The sequence below is a fragment of the Balaenoptera physalus genome (assembly GCF_965194825.1).
Source record: "Balaenoptera physalus genome assembly, chromosome: 2".
Lineage (NCBI taxonomy): Eukaryota > Metazoa > Chordata > Mammalia > Artiodactyla > Balaenopteridae > Balaenoptera > Balaenoptera physalus.
The window spans coordinates 162,490,654-162,516,601 of NC_138883.1; the positions used below are offsets into that span (position 1 = coordinate 162,490,654).

Below are 25,948 nucleotides of genomic sequence, written 5' to 3' on the forward strand. Positions count from 1 at the left end.
TAAAAATCTTTAACATACTACTTTAATTACTTCTAAGATCCTGATATCTTAGTTATGAGATTCTCAGTTACAAGGGCAAAAAATAAAGCTTATTAAGTTTTGGCTTGTTGTTGGTGGTTTTTTGTTTTTTGTTTTGAAAGTGCTTAAATTAACTGAATATGTCCAATCAACTTAAAAAAAAAATCTCTGCATAATAATATCCATTGGGACTTAGAAGTTACACAAACTAAATAACTCATCAGAAATACTGAGAATATAGTGAACGGTAGCCTTGGTCCTGAGAGGGCACATACTATACTCTTTCTTTTATTCTTTTCATGAGAAGAGTTAGCCAAACTCTCAATGGAACAAGGAACATACTTGATAACAGATATTAACCTAACATCAAGGAAATGAGAAGGTTAATCTTAGAGGCTTGGATTTAGGATAATCCTGACAATAGTACATCAGAGCTGTCACGTTTAGTTCATTCAAACAAAATTTTAATTTTCTTTAAAGTTTCTTTCAGTTAGTGAAACCTTAGCTCTCATGAAAGGAACTAGATCGACAGCCCCTGAGGACACTTTTTTGTCACCAGCACAGCAGCATACCTGCCAGCATCCGAGGTATAACGAGCCCAAGGCCCAGCCTGGAGGGAGCAGAGAGGTTGGTGTTTGGACCCACAGGGATTCCTTGCAATGAACCTTTAGCAGCAGAGCCTGGCAGGTTACTTGAGTTGCTGCTCAAACAGAGCACATTTTTATATCCCATTAGAGCCCCACTTCATAAGCACTTCCAGCCTTCTTTTCTGCTTCTCTATTGCTGTGAAAAGAAAAACAATCCTTTTCTAACAATATTGGTTGGATTTATCATATATACTCATCCCTCTTCTCTTTCAACATGTTCTTTCTGTATCTGATCCACTGTTATGGCTTAAATTACACCTGTGTATGTGTTGGTGGCAGCTGAAGCTCTCTCTGCAATTTCACTTCTCTCCTGAGCTGCAGGCCCAGATGTGTAACCTACTCTGTGCCTCTCTCTCTAGAAGTCATTGTCTTCAGTGTTTATCAAGTGCCTGGGTTAGATGCTTTCTTAGACATCATCTCACATTATTCACATACACATAAGCCAAATATTATTTCTGTTAGAAGAGTCAGAAGAAATAACTACTCAGAATAGGGAAAGAAATTCTAGGCTTTATATTCCATACTCAATAGAGTGGTCATTGTGACCCTCTAGGAACTGTGGTTAATGAAATAAAATTTATTCTTGTTGGAGTACTGACCACTGAATTTCCAAAAATTATTGTAAGCAGTTCTTAAAAATAGTTATTAAAATGAAACTTAAAAGGACCCAAAAAGATAAAAAAAATTAGAAAATTGAGCTAGTAATTATAATTGAACAATAAGTTTATCTCAGTTTCCTGGTAGCCAAGGCAAAAAGGACAACATCACAACTTTACTCTGTGACAAAAGGAAATGCATGAGTTTATCTGGAGAAATGCTCTCATTAGCAGTGAATTCCAGGAGTCATTTTTAACATACATACTTGTAAAAGGGAAATTGCATAACAAAATGACCATTTTCAAGTGAAGGGTTATATAAGATTCATGAATGTTCTTATTATGATCAACTGTGCAATAAATGGAAATATATGAGATTATGTGTAGAATATCTTCTCTGGTGTTATATTTATATGTTAGGAGTAATTTCTCACATATACACTTTCTAAAATAAAAATTGTATAACGAATTGGATTATATTTGTAAATATAGGGTTGCGAAGAACACAGAAATGTTCACATTATGACCATTCGTCATATTGACTTTTGACCAAAGTTGAAGATATAACATTATATTGTAAAGATATTTTCCTGAGAATTTAAGGTAATATAACCTAGAAGTATTTAAGCTTTCTGGATAAATATTCTTGGTCTTATTATGAACAGTAAAATGTTCATAGATAATTTTGTAAATCCAAAAGAAGGGGGAAACTACTAGGAAAGGGAGAATCCTTTGTCAGGAATTTCACCAACAATGTCTACCTATAACTTCAAAATCAGCTTAAGATTTATGTTCTTATCCCATGACTTTTAAGAAAAAATGTTCAAACTATCATAAGTTTTTTTTTAATCACCATTTTTGGTAATTGATTTTATCAAATATCATACCACTGTACTTTTCATCAATTATAAGATTCACATTTTTCACAATTTAAAATCTCCAATACTAAGATACTTCTTACAACCATTGTTAATTGGCAGCATTTTCTTTCTGTCTCAGAGATATATAAAATGTGTCATGATTTAATGGTTTCTTTTTTTTTCCTTTTTTGCTTAGTTGAAGTATAGTTGATTTACAATATTGTGTTAGTTTCTGGTGACCAGCAAAGTGATTCAGTTATACATATATGTATTCTTTTCCATTATGGTTTATTACATGACATTGAATATAGTTTCCTGTGCTATACAGTAGGGCCTTGTTGTTTATCTATGTTATATATAGTAGTTTGTATCTGCTAATTCCAAATTCTTAATTTATCCCTCCCCCACCCCCTTTCCCCTTTGGTAACCATAAGTTTGTTTTCTATGTCTCTGAGTCTGTTTCTGTTTTGTAAATAAGTTCATATGTATCATATTTTAGATCCTGCATATAAGTGATATCATATGTTATTTGTCTTTCTCTTTAATCTCTAGGTCCATCCATGTTGCTACAAATGGTGATTTAATGGTTTCTTAAATTCAGCAAAATATAGTTATAATTGTATACTTCATACATACTTCTTACATGTTAGTTCAGTTTGCAACACAAAAAATCAGACTATATTGATTAAAAAAAAAACCTAGATTCTGGCAATAAAAGGGTAGTGGATTACTTCTCCAAAATTGTTGACATGTTATTGGAAAGATAGAGAATCAACTCCTTAACTGAATCCATGTTGTAATAAACCCTAGTGACTTGATGGAAACAATTTTGCAAAATTTGCAGTAAGTATCATATAAATTTGTGTTTATCAAAAACACCCTCAAGTTTATTAAATGTTCAGCATTTTACCCGTCTATTCCATGGACTCCATACGACTTCATAAAGTTCTCTAGATAATGTCATGCCAAGACCATGGAAATGACATTTTGATGTCAAAACAAAATAATATAGCAGAAACCTATAGAAACAATGTTGCAGTGACAAAATGAAATGTCAGTGGAGGTCTGTTGTAGCATAATGTCAAAACAAAATGTCAGCCCAAATCCATGGAGACACTATTATGATATCAAAATCAAACAATATCAGTGCCAGTCTGTAGAGACATTACAATATGAGAAAAGACAAAACAGAATGATATCGTTAAGATCTGTGACTTCTGAGTCTCAATGTAGCTTTATGTCGGATAATTGGCTTGTGACAAACATGGGTAATAGTTCAGTATATGTTTTCTAAATCCTTCTTTTGCAACTCAAGAAAATATCCCAAACTGGTTCTTTAGTATAAATGCCTGTGTTAGAAAATTGCTGATGTTTACATCTAAATCTGTGTCAAAGTCTGTGTCTGTATTCTGGGCTTCTGTTGCTACCACACACATAATTAGTTCTATTTGGTCTTGGCTTAGCTTCCCTGCACACTAGTTCTTGGACATCAGTTGAACGTAAAAATATGGGAAAGGCGGTGTTACAATCTGCTTGTAAGGGATCATACTGGGTTTTAGCAGATGCTTTGCTCCATTTCTTTCTCCTCTGTCCTCAGGTATAGCTGGCACTACCCCTGCCTTGGGGAGCCTTCAGGCATCAAGGCTGGTTTTGAAATGTACATCCGAAGTCCCATGACCTTTGCCGCTTCCACTCATGGTTCAGTAGCACCTTGGCTGGGTAGTTAAGTTACTCTATCTGTTTTCCAGCTCTTCAATATTAATTGAAAGATCAAAAATTCTTTGTTTATTGAAGAAAAACAAATCTTTTAAAAATCTGTAATCCTGCTAAATAAGGATCTTGTCCCAAAAGAAAGTTATTTAAATTAGTAAAGTGTCAGATTAAAGTCTTTGAACAATATTTTAGACACAGAGAAGTGAAAATTTCACCATATGAATCACCTTATAAAGGTCAAAAGGTTTTTATCCACATTTTAAATGATTTGTGTCTGGAATTCAATATTACCTTTTTTTTTTTTTGAAATTTGAAAATCCCTGAAACTGAGAAAAAGTCAAACTAGAGAAAAGAACCTCTTCTATGAATACCGTGCCCAGAAAAGAAATTATATTTTTTCTCATTTTATTCAGCTACAGTATAATTTAAAAATTTTTAAATATTTAAGCAAAATGATACAATAAAGTCTTGATTAACTAGAAGCCAACCAAGCAAACCCACAATTAGCCAATGTGTTTGCAAATTGCACTTTTTAGGAGAAAGAGGTAGATGCCTACAGAAGTGCTACTAAAAAAAATTGTCAAAAAAAAGTGAAAGGGCTTTGGGATAATACCTATAGTCAGTAGAGTAACATTCAACTCAATTTCTTCCTTTTGTTTCCTACTCAGAGTAGTCAGTAATAAGAACTAAAGGTCAGGACTTCCCTGGTGGCACAGTGGTTAAGAATCTGCCTGCTGATGCAGGGGACACGGGTTCAAGCCCTGGTCCGGGAAGATCCCATATGCTGCGGAGCAACTAAGCCCATGCGCCACAACTGCTGAACCAGCGCTCTAGAGCCCTAGAGCCACAACTGCTGAACCCACATGTCACAACTACTGAAGCCTGTGTGCCTAGAGCCCATGCTCCACAACAAGAGAAGCCACTGCAATGAGAAGCCTGCGCACCGCAACGAAGAGTAGCCCCTGCTCGCCTTAACTAGAGAAAGCCCGTGCACAGCAACAAAGACCCAACACAGCCAAAAATAAATAAATAAAATAAATAAATTTATTAAAAAAAAAAAAAAAGAACTAAAGGTCATGAGAATCTTGAAACTTTTTAAAAAGTTAAGTGATATTCATCATTCCTTCTTTCCAAGATGGAAGAGAATTTAGTGCTTTCTAGAAGGATTTTCAAACACGAGGATTGAAACAAACAAAAGGGCTTTTGATAAACTTTTAGTTCTTCAGCGTATCAGTTGGTTCTTCTAAGACTATGATTGTCCGGGATCTTATACTAGGTTTAATTTGCTTGTATTAATTCACATGTAGTAGCCACAAAACTATGCTATCTCCTGAAAAATGACATCAGCTTTGTGTGTGGTGGGGTCTCTGGAGTCTGGAACTGTATTCTCAAAGCATGCTCTGTAGCTGAGGCAGGACTGTACTGTGGGAAAAGTCAGGACACATTCTTTATCATGAGCACCAGTGGAATGATTTTAAGAGATCCAAATGGGAGCTGGTCACTATTTGGCAGGAGAATTAAGAGTGGAGGCCAGAAAATATTGAAGCAGAGAATTAAAAATTATAAATCATAACCACCACATTGACCAGTGGGAGTAAACTTGTGTAATAAACATAAAGCCAAGCTGTGAATTTCATCACATGTCAAAGAAGGAAAACTGTTTTGAGTATTAATGTCAGAACATGCTTTGGGGGAGAAAGTTTGGAGGACTTGGGTAAATCATTAAAATAGGATTTACTTATATTTGGAGCTTTGTAGATTACAAATGCAATGCTTTAAAAATTTAGTCTCCAAGTTTATATATATGTATATATAAGTATATATATATATTTAACACATAAAAATATAAACATATAGAATAAAATCATATACTCTTAAAAAGTTATATGTGTATATACATGTGTGTATATATGTGTGTGTGTATATATGTATGTATGTATATATATATATATGATCCTAAAAAGTAATATAGAAATAATCCTAAAGTATACTGAGGAGTGGTAGATATTATCCTGTTATGAAAAACAACTATATTATAATTTTAGAAGAGTCATATCCGTGCCTTTCATATACTAAAAAAAAAACCAATGTAAGTATCCATATACCTTGAAATATCAAATATTCTTGAAAAGATATTTGATCTACTTGAAAATAATGGAGAATTAAGAATAATACAAACTAGAAAGTCCAAAATTTGATGGAGAATAAAGATATGTTTTCTTCTTTTCTTCTGGAAAATCACTCCAAAACAGCAAAAAGAATAAGAAACAGAAATACTATCTCTATTTTTTATGAAAATAGGTATATCTTTTTATTACCATATATGATGACAGAATAACCCCAGGATGTCAAGACACAAGCTGATGCCCCTCAGACCTAAGATTGGCGGGTTCTTCTCTGAAGAAACTGAACGGCCCCAGGAGGAGCCCTCATACACTGACATGTGGGAATCCCCAACCGTAAAAGTGGCTCCCTGCCCAGCCTTTCTGGAGTAATAGCTGCCGTTTCATAAGCCCCACCCATGCATGCACACAATGACTAATCTGCTTTTTAATGCCTCTTTTTCTTTTTTTTTTGGTTGTGTGGCATGCAGGATCTTAGTTCCCTGACCAGAGATCCAACCCATGCCCCCTGCAGTGGAGGCACGGAATCTTAACCACTGGACTGCCAGGGAAGTCCCAATGCCTCGTTCTTAAATAGAAAGGACAGGCAAGCTTATCAAACATCTGAGGAACGCCTTAATTATGGAAGACAGATGAAAACAATAACAGTAAACGTAAGAGAAGAACTTGGAAGAAACAAAAATTACAGGGAAGAGAAGAGAAAATATTTAAAAACTGTAAGTAATACCCACCATAAAATAAGAGAAGATACTGCAACCATCAAAACACGACCAGGAAGCTATTGGAAAGGATTATTAAGAAAATATGAACGAACTCTTGGAAAATAATAAATATGATAGCAGTATGAAGAAACACAATAGAAAGCTTGGTAGGTAAGATAGAAGAAATTTCCCCAAAAATAATAAAAGAAGAGACATAAGACAAACATAGCAGGAAAGAAAGAGAGAAAAAATCAAAGTTCACCTTGGGAGGTCAGGCATTTAACGTATATGCTTTCTAGAAAGAGAGATGATGATGGAGAGAGTGTTAGAGAAATAACATAAGAAATTTTCCCACAACTGGAGAATTTAAGATTCTAGATCAAAGAATCACCTAGTGCTTAGAAAAATCGATTTTAAAAAGGGAGCAGTGGGAAGTTTCAGAATACTGGAAATAAAGAGATGAGCCTTTAAAAAAGTATATAATAAAGAGCTGGGAGTCAGAATGTTAGCTGACTCAACAGCAGCATTGGGAGCAAGAAGACAGTGGGGCCCTACCTTCAAATACTGCAGGGTAATGTTTTCTAACCTGCAGCTCCATCCCTCACCAAACTGCCCATGAGTGGTGATGGTAGAATAAATATATTCTAAGCATGCAAAGATACAACATTTTTTGTTTCCAACACATCCCCTTTTAGGCAGCTATAGAATGCATGCTCTAACAAATCCCAGGCTGATGATGAAGAGAGGTGCTGGGAACTAGGGAGCCAGTGCAGATTGGGGCGTGTGGGACAAGCATGGGGGCTGGAGAACTCCAAGAAAATAACGACTTGATAAGCTGTGGTAAGTTTGATCTTGTGGAAATTTGTATTAAAAAGCTCTAGAGAGGGAGAAAATATTTGCAAAAAAACCCCACATATCTGATAAAAAAAATACACAAAGAATGTTTAAAAAAACGTTTAAAACAATACGAAAACCAACAATCTGATTTTAAAAAGGAGCCAGGGCTTCCTTGGTGGCGCAGTGGTTAAGAATCCGCCTGCCAATGCAGGGGACACAGGTTCGAGCCCTGGTCTGGGAAGATCCCACGTGCTGCAGAGCAACTAAGCCCATGTGCCACAACTACTGAGCCTGTGCTCTAGAGCCCGCGAGCCACAACTACTGAGTCCACTTGTCACAACTACTAAAGCCCACGTGCCTAGAGCCTGTGCTCCGCAACAAGAGAATCCACTGCAATGAAAAGCCCGTGCACCGCAATGAAGAGTAGGCTCCACTCGCTGCAACTGGAGAAAGCCTGCGCACAACAACGAAGACCCAACGCAGCCAAAAATAAATAAATTTTTAAAAATTAATTAATTAATTAATTTAAAAAGAGCCAAAGACCTTCACAGGCATCTCACCAAAAAAGACACAGAGATAGCTGATAAGCATCTGATAAGGTGTTCCATACCGTATGTCATCAGGGAAAAATGCACCTTGTGAGATACCGCTGCGTACCTACTAGAATGGCTAAATTCCAAAACGCCAACAATGCAGTGAAACCACTCTGTATGATACTGTAATGATGGATCCGTGTCTTTATATATTTGTTCAAACCCATAGTATGTGCTGATGAAGATGTGGAGCAACAGGAACTCATTCATTGTTGGTGGGATACAAAATGGTACCAGTACTTTGGAAGACTGTTTAGCAGTTTCTTACAAAACTAAACATACTCTTACCATACAATCCAGCGCTCGTGCTCCTTGGTATTTACCCCATAGAATCAAAAACTTATGTCCACACAAAACCCTGCCCACAAATGTTTGTAGCAGCTTTATTCATACTTGCCGAAACTTGGAAGCCACCAAGATGTCCTTCAGTAGGTGAATGGATAAATAAACTGTGATATATCCAGACAATGGAATATTATTCAGGGCTAAAAAGAAAGGAGCTTTCAAGCTATGAAAAGACATAGAGGAAACCTAAAGGTGTACTACTAAGTAAAAGAAGACCGTCTGAAAAGGCTACATACTGTATTATTCCAACTTTATGACATTCTGGAAAAGGCAAAACTGTGGAGACATAAAAAGATCAGGGGTTGCCAGGGGAGGGGTGGTGGGAAGGGATGGATAGGCAGAGCATAGAGGATTTTTAGGGCAATGAAACCACTCTATATGATACCGTAATGATGGACCCACGTCTTGATATATTTGTCCAAACCCATAGAATATGCAACACCAAGAGTGAACGCTACTGTAAACTGTGGACTTAGGGTGATAATCATGTGTTAGTGTAGATCCATGAGCTGTAACAAATGCCCCACTTCGGTGGAGGATGTGGATAGCGGGGAAGGCCATGTCTGCATGGGGGCAGGGTGTGCATGGGATAGCTCTGTACCTGCCTCTCAATTTTGCTGTGAACTGAAAACTACTCTAAAAAATAAAGTCTTTTTTAAAAAGGGTATAGGGACAGGGTCTAAGAAAATGAGGCAAATGAAAAACCATGAACGTCATAGAAGAAAGGAAATGTAACCATGATGTGCCACTTGAATTAGCAGTGAACAATATATGAATAATGTAAACTAAAAAAAAAAAAATCATTGAAAAGTTGTGCTAGAACTCTATTGGGAGGAACTGGGAGTGGGAATTGGGGTTGCAGTGTGTAAGAGAGCTAATGCTTCACCAACCTTCAGAGGAAGTCAGCAGTGTTTTCTATTTTATTTTATTTTATTTTATTTTATTTTACTTTACTTTATTTACTTTACTTTGCTTTATTTTATTTTCTTCCAGTTCTGTTGAGATATAGTTGCCACACAGCACCGTATAAGTGTAAGGTGTACAGCATAATGATTGGACTCACATACATCATGAGATGATGGATCACAGTAAGTTTAGTGAACGTCCATCATCTCATACAGATGCAAAAGTAAAGAAACAGAAAAAAACAGATGTTTAAAATTAATGAATCAGAAGATAGCAGTAAAAATGTATCATTCTGAAATATGTAGTTAAACACCAGAGGTATTTGGCTAGATACGGATTATTGTTAAATCCCTAGCTTTTGTTTTGTGTAATGAGTCATACTGATAATATTGATAAATTTAAATAATATTGAGTCCAGCATTAAAAATCACTAAGTGAAAGAAAGTGAGTCGTGCAGAAATCATCAAGAGTATATCACAAACTGGGAATTATGATCGATCCGTTCTGACTGTCTCAGGTTGAGTTAAAAAGAAATATCATAGAAAACAGCTAAAAGCCTTAAAAAGGGGGGTTTTTTTTGGGGGGGGAGAGCATTGGGTAGTCAAAGAGACAAGATGTGATGAAAAAGGAGATTATTTTAAGCTTTTTCTTTAGCATCTTAACATATAAACTATACATAGGCGAGTATTACTGTGAAAAGATGTGATTTACAAAAGAATGATGTCTACCATTAATTCCAAACCAATATGGTCACACTTTTTGTGCTTTCTCATAATAATTCAGTTAAGCCTAAATGAGAAGTTAAGTTGATTGACATTTCTGTCTCATTTATTTCCAGATAAATAATTTGTAAATTAGGTCATGGTCAAATTGTGAATAGAAGAAAAGCCTAGAAAATTATTAACTAATAATTATGAAATTAATTTAGAGTATAAATAGAAGTAAAAACATTAATTACCAGTCAAGAAAAATATTCTAATGATCTTTAAAATGTTTAAAAGTAATAGATGCAGACTCTTTATTTGGGCCCATCCAATGTTCTGTATTTTTAGAAAATGAATAAATTTATGTTTCTGCTTTTATTCTAGGCATCAAAAATGTTTCAGAGTTAGCCACTCGTGAAACCTACAGGCACTATATCTCCTGTTACATTATTTTCCACTTTATGTCATTTCAGAAAAGCCATATAGAATGTAACCATTATTTAGAATTATGACATGAGTATTAAGCACTGCACTGCGTTGGAATTTTTATCCTAAAAAAAACCATAGCTTAGTTTTGTATAATATTTTGCAATTATGCTGTCATTAAAGACAGAGAATGCAAAAACAAAAAAAAATGTTAGCCTTAAATTCTATGTAATTTCATGATTAAAGAATTAAAATAATGGTTCTATAATTAGTTTCTATACTTGTATGATAAAACCTCTGTAATGTGAAAAAGAACATGATAATCGTTTTATTTTGTCATCAAAAACCATCAGGTTTGGTAATTTAATTTCCACTGTTTTTTTATTTCAAATTTCCATAATATATTCCTGATTTTCACTCTTCTTTTAGTTCTTCAGGGTTTTCACCTATAATATTAAAATCCATTTGCTCTTTATTCAGACACTCAAATGTATATTTTAGTTTAAAGCACAGACTTTAACTGTAGGTCACAACTGACTAACCTTTGTATCCCCAGTGGTTTTATTGAATAAATAGTATAATCCATAACCTTTCCTCAACTCTCTAACCCATTAGAATAACCTTACATGTCCTTGCCGCTTAATAGACAGTTCAAGAAAAATCACACGATTTATGAAAAGTAAGTGCACTTTGGGTATTAACCCCAAATTATAACTGCTCCTTGCATTGTGCAAAGAAAAATGACTTATGTGGTTTCTTATAGGCAGTAACATTTTATTTTCAAGAGTGCATTTAAATTCATAGGTATACCTGGAAAACATTTTCTCTCCCATCATTTATTCGTTTAAAGCCACACAGAGTTGCCTGCTAGGAAGACTCATGCCTGCAGAATTCTGCTTCTGTCCACGGCTCAGCCCCCATTTCTCACAGGGGCTTGTGGAAGTTCAATCTGGATTTCTCCACCATCCCTGGGGTTTTAGATTCTACCATTCACCCGCACAGTATTCAAAGACTGTCTGTTTAGAGAGGTTTATTAGAATACGATCTCTCTGATAGTTTTATATTGATAGTTTTTGAAAGCTTGCTAAATAATATTACTTTTGTGCTGAGTTTTACCATATGCCTCCCTGGAAGTGTGGCCTGAAGACTGATCAGTCCTTTCTGGTAGAAACCAACTTGTATTATTTCTGTGAAATTTACTAGTTAGGAGGGGCCACCTCAGGCTCACAGTGAAATATCTTTTTTCGTGTATTTATTGTTGAGTCCTGAAATTATGTATGTCTGTGCATGTGTGCGTTCTTTGTAGCTGGAGGAATTCCCCTCGAAAAAGTAAAGCTAAATTTTTCTCACTCCTGCCTGAGCCCAGTGACAGGCTAATAAGGAAGAATGATGATAGTAATAAAATGGGGCGAGGGGTACATTCCTGAGATTTTGCTGCTTATAAAATGATAGCCCTGTTACCGAATGACCACAGAGGGACTTGGCGTGAGACCCGGTCCCAAGTCTTTCTGATGGAGAGAAATGACCCTCCCTGTGACTCATCACATCAGAAGCAAGTGCAGTATTAACAACTTTGGTGACCACCTTTTCAACCCAGAGAACATAGCTGTACATTTTTAATTTGTTATGATTTATAACGCTGAAATTGGTGTGAAATGGACCACAAATCATGGGTGTCAGAATCTGAAAATGAATTTTATCAGCTGAGGAAAGTGAGTGCCTCTGGGATTTGCATAAGTTTCTCATAATTCTTTTCATAGTACAGATGATGAGTATCACTGAAAATAAACTGAGAATGACATGTTATTTCCTAAGTAGCTAATTTCACATGTACACGTAAACATATATAAATATAGCCATTTAGCCTCACTTTAGACTTTCCCTATAATTCAAGGTGATTTGTACCTACCCATAGAAATATTTGTCTAAAATCCTTATAGTAAGTATTAAGACCATTCGTTACATCTCACAAATATCTGGGATTATCTACAGAAAAATGCGAACATTAAAACAAGGTATTCACCAACTTTATTTTTTCACTGTACAAACTTGGAAGAGAGAATTTATGCCAATATAAAAATGCTAAGATTGAAGAAAGATCTATCCCCAAATTTCAGATGTTGTAAATACCTTCCAGCATCACAAAAGAGCTGCCCTTGTTAGAAACTAACTTAGCATGCATAATTAATTTGAGCACCACATTCCTCCTTCACAACCAGAAGAGAAATTGAATTCAGGTGTTTGGTGAACATATGGAGGATTTACTGAGAATTTATGACCTGTGGTTTGAGTGTAAAACCCCAAGATACTTGCTGATAAAACTTAATGAAGCTTGTGCAGAGGAGCTATTTTTATTTGTAGTTTGGTAATTGATACATTTCTTGGTTTAACCCCCCCACCCTTTCCCCCATTCCTCGTAAATCTTCCCGTCTGAGAGGCAGAGCCACAGCAGAAAGCCAGTCTTCTTAGCCTGGTCCCACTAATGCGTACCTAAGCTGAAGTTCAGAGTTGGCTTTGTCATGGCATTTTAGCCTGTTCCTTCCCTTTTAATTTAGCAATTTATGCCTCTTCACCTGCACAGGTGACAGGAGGCAAACCATGGGCCATGGGAAGAAGTGCTTCCAGGTTCCTCTAAGAGAAGCAAAAGTTTTAAGGAAGCAAAGATGAGGCACAATGTAGCCCATTGTTAGAATTTAGGCAACAAATTCATTGCCATTTAGAGGTTTTTTTTTCCCCCTAGGAGAAGCACACTTTGGGGGACAGGAACCCGCCACAAACACACCCTAGCACTGTCTCTCTGCTGCTCTGTCTGTCCCTAGGATTTCACAAAGAATGCTCCTGATTTGAGTGCCAGGAAAGAGAACATACGACACGTGCTCCATTTTACCATACGGGGTGTAATGGGTTTAATGAGAAACCTGGGTTTGCTCACTAATTTACAGCAATTAAGAACTCGGTTCTGACATCTGTAGATTATAACTACTTGTCTGGCGATTACAAGATCAGGAATATTTTATGGAATTGCTAATCAGTAGAGAAAAAATATCGAAGTGAGAGGAGCGTTGTTTACCTGCAGCCTCTGAATGGCGTTGGTCCCTGGCCCCTGAGCTAGCATCCCTTCTTAGTTCAGTAACGTCACACCCCCCCCCCACCAACACTTTAGTCATCCCTGTTCAAGAACTTGTTTATATCCACTTTATCATGCTGACAATCTGTCTATTTTGAAAGGATTACAACTCCGTACATCGACGCGTAACATCACAGTAAGACATTGCTTAATGATCTGAGACGCTTGTGGTCATTGCTGGCTGCCTGTTTTCCAAAGCTATGTGACAGGTCTGCCCTACATATGTTTTCTCCAGTGTCACTTTTTGCCTGCTCCAGTTCGGTTGTCTGTTTTAAGTGACATCCAGGAAATAGTTGAATTTTGGACTTGCCGTTGATACTAATAAAGGCACTAAAAGCTTTTCCGTTCCTAGGATGTAAGAAGAATTAATCAAGCAAGGGAGGGAAATACGCTCTGGTTTTTCTCCAATGAAAATGTTTCCAAAAATACGAGTAGTCTTGCAGGATAGGTTGTTCCCATACTGTGCTGGATCTTTAGTCTTTGCGTCTCTGTAAATACCAAGGAAATCAATAAAAAGATAACATTTCCCTTAAATAAGTCGACTAAAACCCAGAAACCTTGCACGAAGTTTGAGTTGTTAGCTAAAGACATCGTCAAGGCTTGGAGAAGTCAGGTCAGCAGAACAGGATCTGAGTATAAATGAATGGAGTCTTGGAAGCTTTAACTTACTATCTCCTTTCTAAGTGTGCTGGGATGCAAACATAATGAGATTTCAGCATCCTGACTGTGGCATCCCAGGACCCGGAGAGGATAGGTCTTTGAAGTGCCGGCAGGTGGAGGAGAAAAAGTTCCTTAAGCAGAGAGGCTGGCACTTTTCCCAACTGGTGTGCCCATGGAATACCTGGGGGGAGGTGATAGAAATATATCAACAGGAAAAAGCTTCGAGTGTGGAGCTGCTTTATTTCCACGGTCTCAGATATAATTTGGAAATCGACTTTTGCATTTTTTTTTAATTGGGAAAAAGAAGAATGTCCTTTTGCATCCCCAGTAATTGGATGCCAAGTACAGGTATGAAATTCACTAGCATTTGGAATAGAATTTTGTACTTAGGCCAAAAAGTAAATTGCTAGGGCTGAGAAGTATAGAGCAAAAATGAAGAGGCCGAAGGTATGAGATGATACGGTTAACCAGAATCTTTACTGTGCACCTATTCTTTTGCAAATTGGGGATTTGAAGGAGATGTGTTACAAACTGAATCCTTGGCAAAGTAACTAAAAGCCGTTTTAACCAGGAATATATCCTTGTGGGTTGTGTGTCGACCCGGATCCTAGCCGGTCGCCAATTTCTGCCGGAAAGAGAAACTAGGATATGTCCTTGAGTTTGGTTTTACCAAACGACCTGGTTGGTTGGGTCTGTTCTCCCCACACTCTGGGAAAACATTGTTGCTTTGGCCTTATGAGGGCTGATTTGCAGAGATCACAGAACCAGAGTGGGGTGTTTTGGTGAAGTGATGGGGAGGTTGACAAAAGGAGTTACCCTAAGCCATTGGGTAGATTTCCATGGGGTGTTCTTGGCTGTACACTGGTGTCTAGTGGAAAGTGCACTCCATTGGTTTCACGTGTTAAGATCTGGCAGCTACCATCTTTCAGTGACATCTTGTGCAATAGTATTTCCTTTGTGTAATTTTTGCAGGAACCAGAACTTTGGAGCGATGAATCATATAAATGATCGTGGTAAACCTCATTCATCAAGTAGGACTCCTCTCTTTTACTCTGCTCTTCTAACCAACAGGCTTTGCAACAGGCAATATTTATTCGGTTGCAACTGTGGACAAGGCATAGTTCTGTGAGCCCTTCCAGGCCACTTGATTTCATTTAATAAGTGTGTACAACGCCCTCACATTGTTTAAGGTGACATGGTGGTGATAGTGGTGGTGTGTGTGTGTATGCTAAAGAGGGCAAGGTTTAGGGAGTTTAGGTGTTATCTTTTGTTGTCATCAGAGGGAGACCTGCTGTACAATCACATTGCAAACCCCTGTTTGCATCATATCCACTAACATCCTACCGGCCAAATCAAGTCACACAGCCAAGGCCATCATCAGTGGGTATCAGTTTTTGCTGCAGAGCAAGTTAACACAGACTTAGCTTCAAAGAACACAAGTTTATTGTATCAGTTTCCGTGGGTCTGGAGTCTGGCCACGGCTTAGCGGAATCCCCCGGCTCAAGGTCTCATCCCGGTGCCATCAAGGTATCAGCCAGGCTGGGTTCTCACTTGGAGGCTGTGCTAGGGAAGCCCCACTTCCCTGCTCCTGGAGTTGTTGGCATTATTCTGTTCTTTGAAGCTGTAGGATTCGTGATCCGTCTTCAAAGTCAGAAAGGGGAAAGATGGACTTGTAAGATGGACCCTGTGTTCTTATTTAACCACATACATATAGTCATACACATTTCTTGACCTTTGCCTCATTTTACTGGATAGAAGCAAGTCACAGGCCCTGCCCACACTCATGTGTTTGGGTTGCACTAAGGTTGGAATCCCAGAGGCAGGGATCATGGGACACCTGAAAGTCTGTCCATCATAAATATTTGCTAACAACTTACCTGCCACAGGGATGTGACGTACAAAACATATATATATAATTACATGATTGTAATGAAGGCCTAAACTTAAGGAAGAGAAACACACACCCATCTAAGTACCAAACACTGTAAAACAGTATTTGGGTCAGAGGACAAGGATTATTGAGGAATTGAAAGGAAAAGATGAACATGGGCTGCAGTAGTTAGGAAAGGCTTCAAGGAGGTGGCATTTGATTTCTTTGACTTCCTGGTAGAATTGGAAAGATGGAAAGAAAAAGAAAGGGCATTACAGAAAGAAAGATATGAGCAAATTTATCTCCTCTCTTCCTTGGGAGCGTCTCTTCTCTTCTACTAGAGTCTAGAATCATCTCCCCCTTCTGAGCCCATGGATCCATCATCCCCTCCCTCTGTCTTCCTCCTCTCTTCGCTTTCCCTTCCTCCTTCCTTCTATAGGAAGGAGAGTGTGTACCAAGATGGTACCTCCTTGTTCAGAGCAATGAGTGGTTATTCTCCCTTGCACTGAATTCTGGGTCTTAAGGCTATGCCCTCTATTCCAGTTTTCTGGATTTCCCTTGCGTAATTAAACATGCAAATGTGAAAGTATTTTTAGTCCATAAAGAATTCATCAGTCACGTCACAAACACCTCTCTCTCAGCATAAGCTGGTCTGAAAAGATAGGTCAGAACTCAAGCCTGCAGGCCAGCGTGCCCAGTGTTAGACAGATCCGGAGCAGAGGCAAGGCTGCAAGGACAATGCCCAGTGGTCTTTTTTTTTTAATATTTGCTTCTTGGGCCTGTTACTAGGGGTCTACTAGCCTTATCTCGGTGCAGTGAAAGTAAATAACCTAGAAAAGCAACATTATAAAATAGGCAGCATCTGTAGAATATAAAGTAGAGCTTACAAGCTAGCAGGCAACAGACATTTTTTTGTCTCACCTAGGATTGACAAATTAAAATAAGCCAACGTTTAAAATTAGAAGGTAGGGTGGGGACTATAATTCTGACTTCTCTCAAAAAAAAAAAAAGTTAGAAGGCAACATCAGACCCATATCCTTTCAGGGCAATAATCTACTGGAACCAAGTCAGGGCCTCCCTTTCTAGACCAAGCATATTTCTCCCAGTTGTCACAGAACATATTTCATGCTTCCAGCGCACGAAGGGTCTCCTTCACTCTTTAGTTAATTGCCCTGCAGGCATTGGAATTTGTCCCAACTGTGAAGCCTGCAGGCCTTGTTTTCAAAGTGTTGCCCATAGAGCACTTGCAGTGCTTTCAAATGCATGCAGATTCCTGGGCCCTGCACTAGCCAGGCTGACTCAGAAAAATCTCAAGATGAGTCTCAATCAGCATTTTTGAAAAAGCACTCTGGATGATGAGATTCATACACAAGACGTGTCTAGTGGTGAGAGCCACGATTATGAAGTTTCTTTCCTCATTCAGTGCACCTGTGCAGCACAGATGCAGGGCAGGCTCAGATGCTTATCTACAAATAAGATTGTGGCTGCAGTTAGCATGGATTGGTGTTTTCAGCTACTTTTGCTTGTGAAGCACATCGCAGGAGTCCAGTCTGAAGGTTTTAAAACTTAGTACTCTGTGTGATCTACCTCTGATAGGAGGGAGTACATTCCCACGGTAACTGGATGGGAAAGAGTTAGGTTCCGTCTAAGTCAGGGTTAGGTTGTACATGTGTGTTAGGGATCTCCATAGTGTGTGATCCAATGTACGCTTTCTTGACCCTATCAGAAAAAATCCCAGATCATTACGGGACCAAAACCCTCTTCATTTAGTTTAAAATACACACACACACACACACACACGAGTGTGTGCACGTGTATAAACACCAATGTGTAAGAAAGGCTAAATGCTAATGTTGGACATAAACTGTGTAGATATTTTTTACCCAAAAAGCATCTCTGTCATTCCCATCCTCATCCCTCCTTTCTGTACACTATTGGTAAATTATGATTTACTGACTCCTCATTAAGAGTTTTATTGTCTCATTCACCCATCTGATCAACTTAGGTGATATCATTCTTATATTCCTCACCAAAAAAAAAAAAAAATAATGAGCAACTTCAAGTTGGCAATGAACCCAAATATAAGTTGATTGGGGTCTGCAGGCATTCGTCACGAATGCTAATGAATATTTCAAACTTCCTTTGGCCTTCTTGGCAGAAGAGGTAACCAGGAGCTTCAGAAATCCAGATGTGAGCTATTGGCCCTTAGAGTCTGGCCTGGGAGGCAGAACTAAGCCGTGCAGTGGTTCCATCTCTAGAAGCCAGGGTTTCACCTGCAGACTGCCAGCTGTTATTCCCCAAGGATTCTTTATGGGCTTCCAGTCTTTGGAAATCTCCATCCACCAGAAAACCACTGCAGCCTTCAACCCTCGGGTGCTTTGCTAGTCTTAGGCAGGTCAGTCTGCTTCCTCTAGAGCATAAGAAGAAAGGAAGCAAGGAAAAGAGAGTGAAACAGTGGTCTCGCCAGCTGCTCAGATTTGGAAATAAGGTCAGAAGTGACTTCCAGAACTTGTCTTGTCCTATGAGAAGCATGAAGGTCACCAGAACTTAAAATTAAGGACCTGGGTCCACTTCCCTTGTTGTGAGACTGAGAATGTAAATTGGTACAGCCACTATGGAGAACAGTATGGAGGTTCCTTAAAAAACTAAAAATAGAGCTACCATATGATCCAGTAATCCCACTCCTGGACATATATCTAGAGAAAAACATGGTTCAAAAGGATACATGCACCCCAATGTTCACTGCAGCGCTGTTTACAATAGGCAAGACATGGAAGCAGCCTAAATATCCATCGACAGATGAATGGATAAAGAAGATGTGGTACATATATACAATGGAATATTACTCAGCCATAAAAAAGAATGAAATAATGCCATTTACAGTAACATGGATGGACCTGGAGATTACCATACTAAGTGAAGTAAGACAGAGAAAGACAAATATCATATGATATCGCTTATATGCAGAATCTAAAAAAATTTTTTTTAATGATACAAAAACTTATTTACAAAACAGAAACAGACTTACAGACTTAGAGAACAAATTTACAATTACCAAGGGGGAAAGGTAGTGGGGGAGGAATAGATTGGGAATTTTGGATTGACATGTACACACTGCTATATTTAAAATAGATAACCAACAAGGACCTACTGTATAGCACAGGGAACTCTGCTCAATATTCTGTAATAACCTAAATGGGAAAATAATTTGAAAAAGAATAGATACAAGTATACGTATAACTGAATCACTTTTTTGGGAGACTGCGCATTCAGGTAATCACAAATAGTAAGAGGTCCGTTTTCACCAACTGTTAGGACTTCATGGACCTAATAATTATGTGGTTAAAACTGTCTGTGCTACATGAAAATAATAGGGAAATATTTCTACTAAGACTTGTAAAATATTTCACCAGGCAAGCCTCCTACAATCCCCCTATTAAAATCTGTGAAGTATGCAGGGGACAAAAGAGTCACAGCTGGAAAGAGGGCAGTGAGGTGAATGAATTTTCACTTTCCTAGCCTTTGTCTTATGAATCTATCCACGTACCTACACGATCACAGTTTCACATGGAGAGTGAGGAGTTCTGTGGATTGGGCGTTCCATCTGGAAAATGTATCTGCTGGGACAAGATAATATGCTGTATATATGATTTAAAAGCCAGTAGGAATAACACCCTGCTAGGCTCAGGAGTGTGGAGGGGAAGTTTGAAGTGGTACCCATATGTAGACGGAAGCTTCATGTTGTCAACTAGCACATTTTACAGATTAACTTTCCATATTCTCTGGCTGATCAGTTCCAAAGATCTAAAGATCTATCAGAAGAGGAACAAAGGGAACACAAGTTTTCATTGACTGGGAAAATCATCAAATTGAATGTATCGACAGGATATTCCAGAGGCTCTCATGAAATTGATAGAAACATAAGGGTGATAGGAACCCACCGAGGAGATGAAGTGATGAAAGACAATCCCCTCTTCTTAGAAGATGTTCATGTTATGGTCCTGGATGTGATCATTTTCAATTTGAGATTTTCAAACCTTTGGAATTCTTGAAACTATGTGAAATTATACAAAGACATGTTAGTTTGAGAATTTTATAGGCTCTCCTCTGACAGACTTTCTCTTTCCAGGCCACCTCTCACAAATGACATTACCCAGGGGGCTGTGCAGCCAAAAGAACTCAGATCCACTCTGAGTCACCAGGGCAACATGTCTTCAATGAAGGGACCCATCCTCCTATTGGCTGACAGCTTCCCATTCTGCCAGCAGCTTGGAGGGGTATATGTGATAAATATAAGACTTGGTTCTTGTCCTCAAGAAGTCTGAAGTTTTGTTGGAAAACTATATACCTAATGTGCTTGAATAGCTGTCTGGATTGGATGTAATTTTGTGCTTAGGGAATGGAATCCACCAAAAGTGCTGTGAGATTTAAGATTGATTTTGGTTTTATCTATTACTCTTGCAAAATACTGTTTTAAATATGTATGTAATTTAATAGGGGATGGGCTTTGGTGTCTGCTGTGTGTTTTACTAAATGAAACAACAGGGTATAGTGAGATGAGGCTGGGTTAGTGGCCAGAAAATTCTGGATTCTAGTCTCACATTCCCCACCGGCTAGAGAAAGACTGGAGACTTTAAACAAGTTACTTATCTTCTCTGAATGGCAGTTTCTACCTTTGTGTGTGTGTGTGTGTGTGTGTGTGTGTGTGTGTGTGTGTGAAATACTACCTTCTGCACCTATCTTATAAGCTTTCTGTGAAGACAAAACAGAATTCAAAGCTATAAAAAAAGAAGGTAAAATTATTATGCACTCATTGGTTCAATCAAACTACCACCTGAGGTTGTTTTTAAAATGCTTTTCATGTATACTGTGAGTGTTGGATTTTGTGTATAGATGTCTGAAAACTCATAAATAAGAACTTCATATAATGGCATTATGAAAGTAATACTGCACGTTTGTGAGTCTATATCGTATGGTGTTGTGTCACTTGATTGTTACAACTATGATATTTAGAGCAAAAAGGATTCTTATGTGCACTTCCTATATATAAAGAAGCCGCAGCCCAGAGACATTAAGTGTCTTACTTTAAGAAGCTGGAGGAGCTAGGACTGGACCCTGGTATTTCCGACTTTTCATGCAATGTCCTTTCCAAAAAATTTTTGCTGCCAACACCTTGCCAGATTACCGAGAGGAAATGAGGCTTTTAAAGAGCTGCGTAAAAAAGGAATGTCTAAAAATACCACTTGCCCTCTTGAATATCTGTCTAAGATCACATCAGTAAGTCTTAATCATGAGAACAAAATGAAAACATATTTCAAATGCCTAGATATTGTCTTAAAATTTCTCTTCCTCTCAAACAGCACCATTTCACAGCAAGCTGCCATTTTTTCCTAGCAACTGCCATCCACAGATTGTATTTCTGAAGGGTGTTCACTGTTGCCTGTTTTGTCTTTTAGCAACAGATCAACTCCTAGCAACCATGATCGGATACAGCGTCTCCGGCAAGAATTTCAGCAAGCAAAGCAGGATGAAGATGTGGAAGATCGGCGACGTACCTATAGCTTTGAACAACCCTGGGTGAGTGTTTGGTGCCTTGGCACAGTTGTAGGAAGTCCTGCAACTTCCCTGCAGTAAAAGCCACTGAACTGTGACCTCAGACCTTTATGAAACAAGACAAGATGGAGCCAAATTCCTTTGACCTTTAGTATATTGACCTTTTCCTCATTTCCATCTGGGTTTCATCACTGCTAATTTCATTTTATATCTTGTTGCACCATCTGTCCGCTGCAGAATAGGTTTCATTTGCCTGATGACAAGGCAGAGAGGAGTATTCTGACTCTCAACTATGCATTTTTTTAAAGTTTAGTTAAGTATTTTTCTATATACATTTTTCTGAGAGTTCTCAGAGCCTGAATAAATCAGTTCAACACGTCTATGGTGTATCTACTCTACGCAAAGTACAGTATTTAGAGATTCTTGATTCTCCCTCGTCTCCTGTGTGCATTTGTTGAGCCCCTGCCAGGTCTCAGCCTCTAGCCCATCTCCAGTCCTCCCTCCCATCGCCGCCAGAGGGACCCTTCTACAGCAGCGCTCTGAATGGCTTCTCAATGCCCCCAAGATAAGTCCAGATTCCACAGTGTCGCAGGCTAATTAATCCTCCCAATCTAGCCCCAGACTTGGGCTCTGATCTTGTGTTTTGCCTTAGAGATGATGTCACTTCTGGGAATGGGAGGCATTGGAGCAGATTTGGGGGTTCAGGATGATGGGAATTGTGAAGGCTTTCATTGGAAACCTGAGAGAGAGAGTCAACTAGAGATGAGTAAATAAGCTGCCTGAGGGAGGAAAATCTAACTGAGGGTATTAGTAAGTCCAGTCAACATGATAGTGTGACCATAGCCAATAATGCTTTGAGAACTGCGAATAGAAAAATAATTTTTAAAAAATTAATTAACTAACATTTATTTTTGGCTGCATTGGGTCGTCGTTGCTGCACGTGGGCTTTCTCTCTAGTTGCGGCGAGCGGGGGCTCCTCTTCGTTGCGGTGCGCAGGCTTCTCATTGCGGTGGCTTCTCTTGTTGCGGAACATGGGCTCTAGGCGCACGGGCTTCAGTAGTTGTAGCACGCAGGCTCAGTAGTTGTGGCTCGTGGGCTGTAGAGCACAGGCTCAGTTGTTGTGGCGCATGGGCTTAGTTGCTCTGGGCATGTGGGATCTTCCCGGACAAGGGCTCCAACCTGTGTCCCCTGCATTGGCAGGCGGATTCTTAACCACTGCGCCACCAAAGGAAGTCCCGGAAAATAATTTTTTTAAAAAAAATTTATCGTATTGAAGAATAGTTGATTTACAATGTTGTGTTTATTTCTGCTGTACAGCAAAGTGATTCAGTTATACATATATATTCTTTTTCATGTTCTATTCCATTATGGTTTATCACAGGATATTGAATAGAGTTCCCTGAGCTATACAGTAGGACCTTGTTGTTTAGAAAAATAATTTTTTAGATGAATTCTGTGATGAGGATTGGCAAGACAGACATGGCAGAAAGTCAAGGAAGGCAAGCCTGGTGAGGATACTGGTGAAGCACTGCCCCGTGTGGGCAGGGTGGTCAGTACAGCTCGGGGATGAACGGTATTCACCACGGGATGAAGCGGTGGTCAGTACTGCTCTGATAGCCTGGGAGGCTGCTGGGAGTGGAGCTGGGGGTGCCAGCAGTCTAGGGTTATAAAGCTTAGGAGGCTGCGGTCAAAAGAGTGTATTTTTGGAGTCCAGGAAAATCTGGATGATGCTGGGATCGAAGGTGTCCCATCCATGCATGTGAGTTCCTGAAGTGGAGGAGTGATTAGGGCCCAAAAAGTGTATTGAGTTCAGTTCAACGTGTTGGGAATATGATTACACTCGATATTTGGGAGAGTAGGGGCAGACGAAGAATGGTGTGAGAAAAGGCTGACATAGACCCGAGTGTGGTTAGATTGTAGGGAAGGAGAGATGAAGGTGGGAAGGTTCTAGGAGCCTTCAATGCTAGATTGAAAGTCTGAACAAAAATGATATCAAGACAGAATGCCGGCCCACTAGCCAGGTTATAAAAAATAATTTTAAATTTTTTCTCCAGGCCTCAGTTTTCTTATTTGTAAACCAAGGGGGTTAGAGTAGCTTATTGTCAGTTACTAAACCTTTTGTTAGAATGAACATTTAAGAGGAATCTGGGGGTGTAGAGTAAAGCAGATGTCAGTAGAGCTCCTTGGGTTGAATACAGAGGCTGGTGCCGTGGGTCAGATCTTCTCCAAGTGTAGTCCAAGGACCAGCACCTTCAGCTTCTCCTGGGAGCTTGTCACACGTGCAGGTTCCTGGGCCCTGCCTCAGACTTACTGGATCTGAACTTCTGTGAGTGGAGCCCAGGAATCTGTATTTTAATAAGCCCTCCACATCATCTCGAAGGATGGTCAGCTCTGGGAAGCATTGCTCCAGAGTTTAGATCATCGCTGAGGTTCTTTTTGGTCCGAAAATCCAGCACCCTCAGTACACTCCACACAAAGCCAGAAAAGGTTCTGATCTGGGCTTTGCTGATCAAGTTGGAGTTTGTGGAAGGTTCATTTTGCAAATGAAAGAAGAAGAAGGAAAAATTGGAGAAGCCATCCCAGTTTGAAGGACCTCACCTTGGTTCAAGTGAGGAAGATGGGACCTTAGAACAGGCAATGAGACGGGCATCCCGGAGGAAAAACTCAGGAAATCAATAGTAGCTGACTTTGGGAGGTTATAAAATATGTACAACAGATTTAATACGTGTGAAAATCTAATTGTCCTCTGCAACAATATCACTATTAATAATATTTAGGTTATTTTTCTAGATGATCAAGTAAACTGAGTCATTCCCATGTAGCAACAGGATGGAATTATGTTCATCTACTTCTGTTGTTTGTCTTAATCACTCTACCTAGTCCTGCTAGGTTTCCTAAAGCAGGCTTCTTTTGTGTTGCGGGGTAAACATCCTTAACTGTGTGTATTTGCACAAAGGTGCTGAAAGGAAGAATGAAGCCAGTGGCAACCTGAAGGGATAAACAGCCGCTGCATATGGAAATGGTTCTCACACCCCGTAACTCTAGCAGCCCAGGCCTTCCAAGGGCTTTTCACTCCTCGTCCAGCCCAGGACGGGCAGCGTCGTGCCATTTTACTTTACCAGGGAATGTGGATTATCCAACCAGCATGTTTTAGTCCGTAATTAATCATTTAACTCACCAAATTTCTTGAGTGTTGATTATGTTCTGTTATTGTGTTTGGTTCTGGAAAACAGAGAAAGAATGCCCTTAGGATCCTACAGTGGAGCTGATACAAAGGAAAGGCATGCTTTTACAGTCTTGAGAGGGGGATGCAGGGACTGTTGAACACAGAAGAGCCACACCCAAATTGATTGTGGGTGGGCACAAAAAAGCTTGAAAGAACACCTCTTTGAAGTTGGAAGATATTTTAAATATATAACTTTGAGAAACAGAGGAATCTATCTTTGGGAACTAAAATTAATTGGAATTATTTCTGGTTAGTTATCCATATCCACAGGCAAGATCTCCAGGTTTGTTGGAGGCTAAATGAGCATTTCCTCCTTCTTAGCTCTAGAAGTTTTGCGCTAGGAGATGTGGCAACCGTTTGGTCCATTAGGTTTCTTTATAAGTTTTTTTTAATGCGGGGCATGAATATTTTGGCACATGTTTCTATGTTATCTGCTTAATATGAGCAATCATGTTGGGAAAAAAATGTTTGAGAATGTCTTGTACATTAGGAAACTCAACTACTGAAGGTCATAGGCCAAATTATTGTGTATCAAAATGCCGTAGCAACTTCAGATGGGCAACTTGGCTTATATAATCATTTCCTGTAATGATTGAGCGGGGAATTATTTGGATGACAGGCTGATTACCTTGGGAATGGAATAATTTCCTAAATTGTGCGTCAGAAGTTGACCTTCTCCATTTATTTATTTATTTATTTGTTTATCAAACAATTGGGATCTTGCTGTGTACTCTCCATTCTGCAGATCATGTAAATGAGTGTAAAGTGACTGTAATTCTACTCAGTGTCTTAATTTTCATACAAATTCTCACTGTTGCCTTATTAAGAGCTGCTCAGTTGTTCAAAATGTAACGTAGCCTATAGTTTTTATTATCTGTTTTACAAAATGAGCTTTGAATATCTTGGAATCTTGATTCTTTTCCCGTATGTATTCTGACCTTGAAAGCTCACTGTGTTTGGAAAGGATGAGGCCATGATCTCACCCACTGGAATTATTTGTAATCATTTTAGTGTTAAGGAACCACAAGCCCATCTTCAAGCTG

General features: G+C 38.8%; 1 protein-coding gene across 21 annotated transcripts in view; it reads left to right on the plus strand.

Moving 5' to 3' along the window:
* The window catches only part of PARD3 (par-3 family cell polarity regulator), a 627,365-nt gene that overhangs the window by 586,326 nt on the left and 15,091 nt on the right, over positions 1 to 25,948 (plus strand). For all 21 annotated transcript variants that reach the window (XM_082449617.1, XM_082449635.1, XM_082449621.1 and 18 more), the window contains one exon: positions 21,583 to 21,703. In XM_082449617.1, coding sequence (XP_082305743.1) covers positions 21,583 to 21,703 — 121 coding nt within the window. The remainder of the gene's footprint in view (positions 1 to 21,582; positions 21,704 to 25,948) is intronic.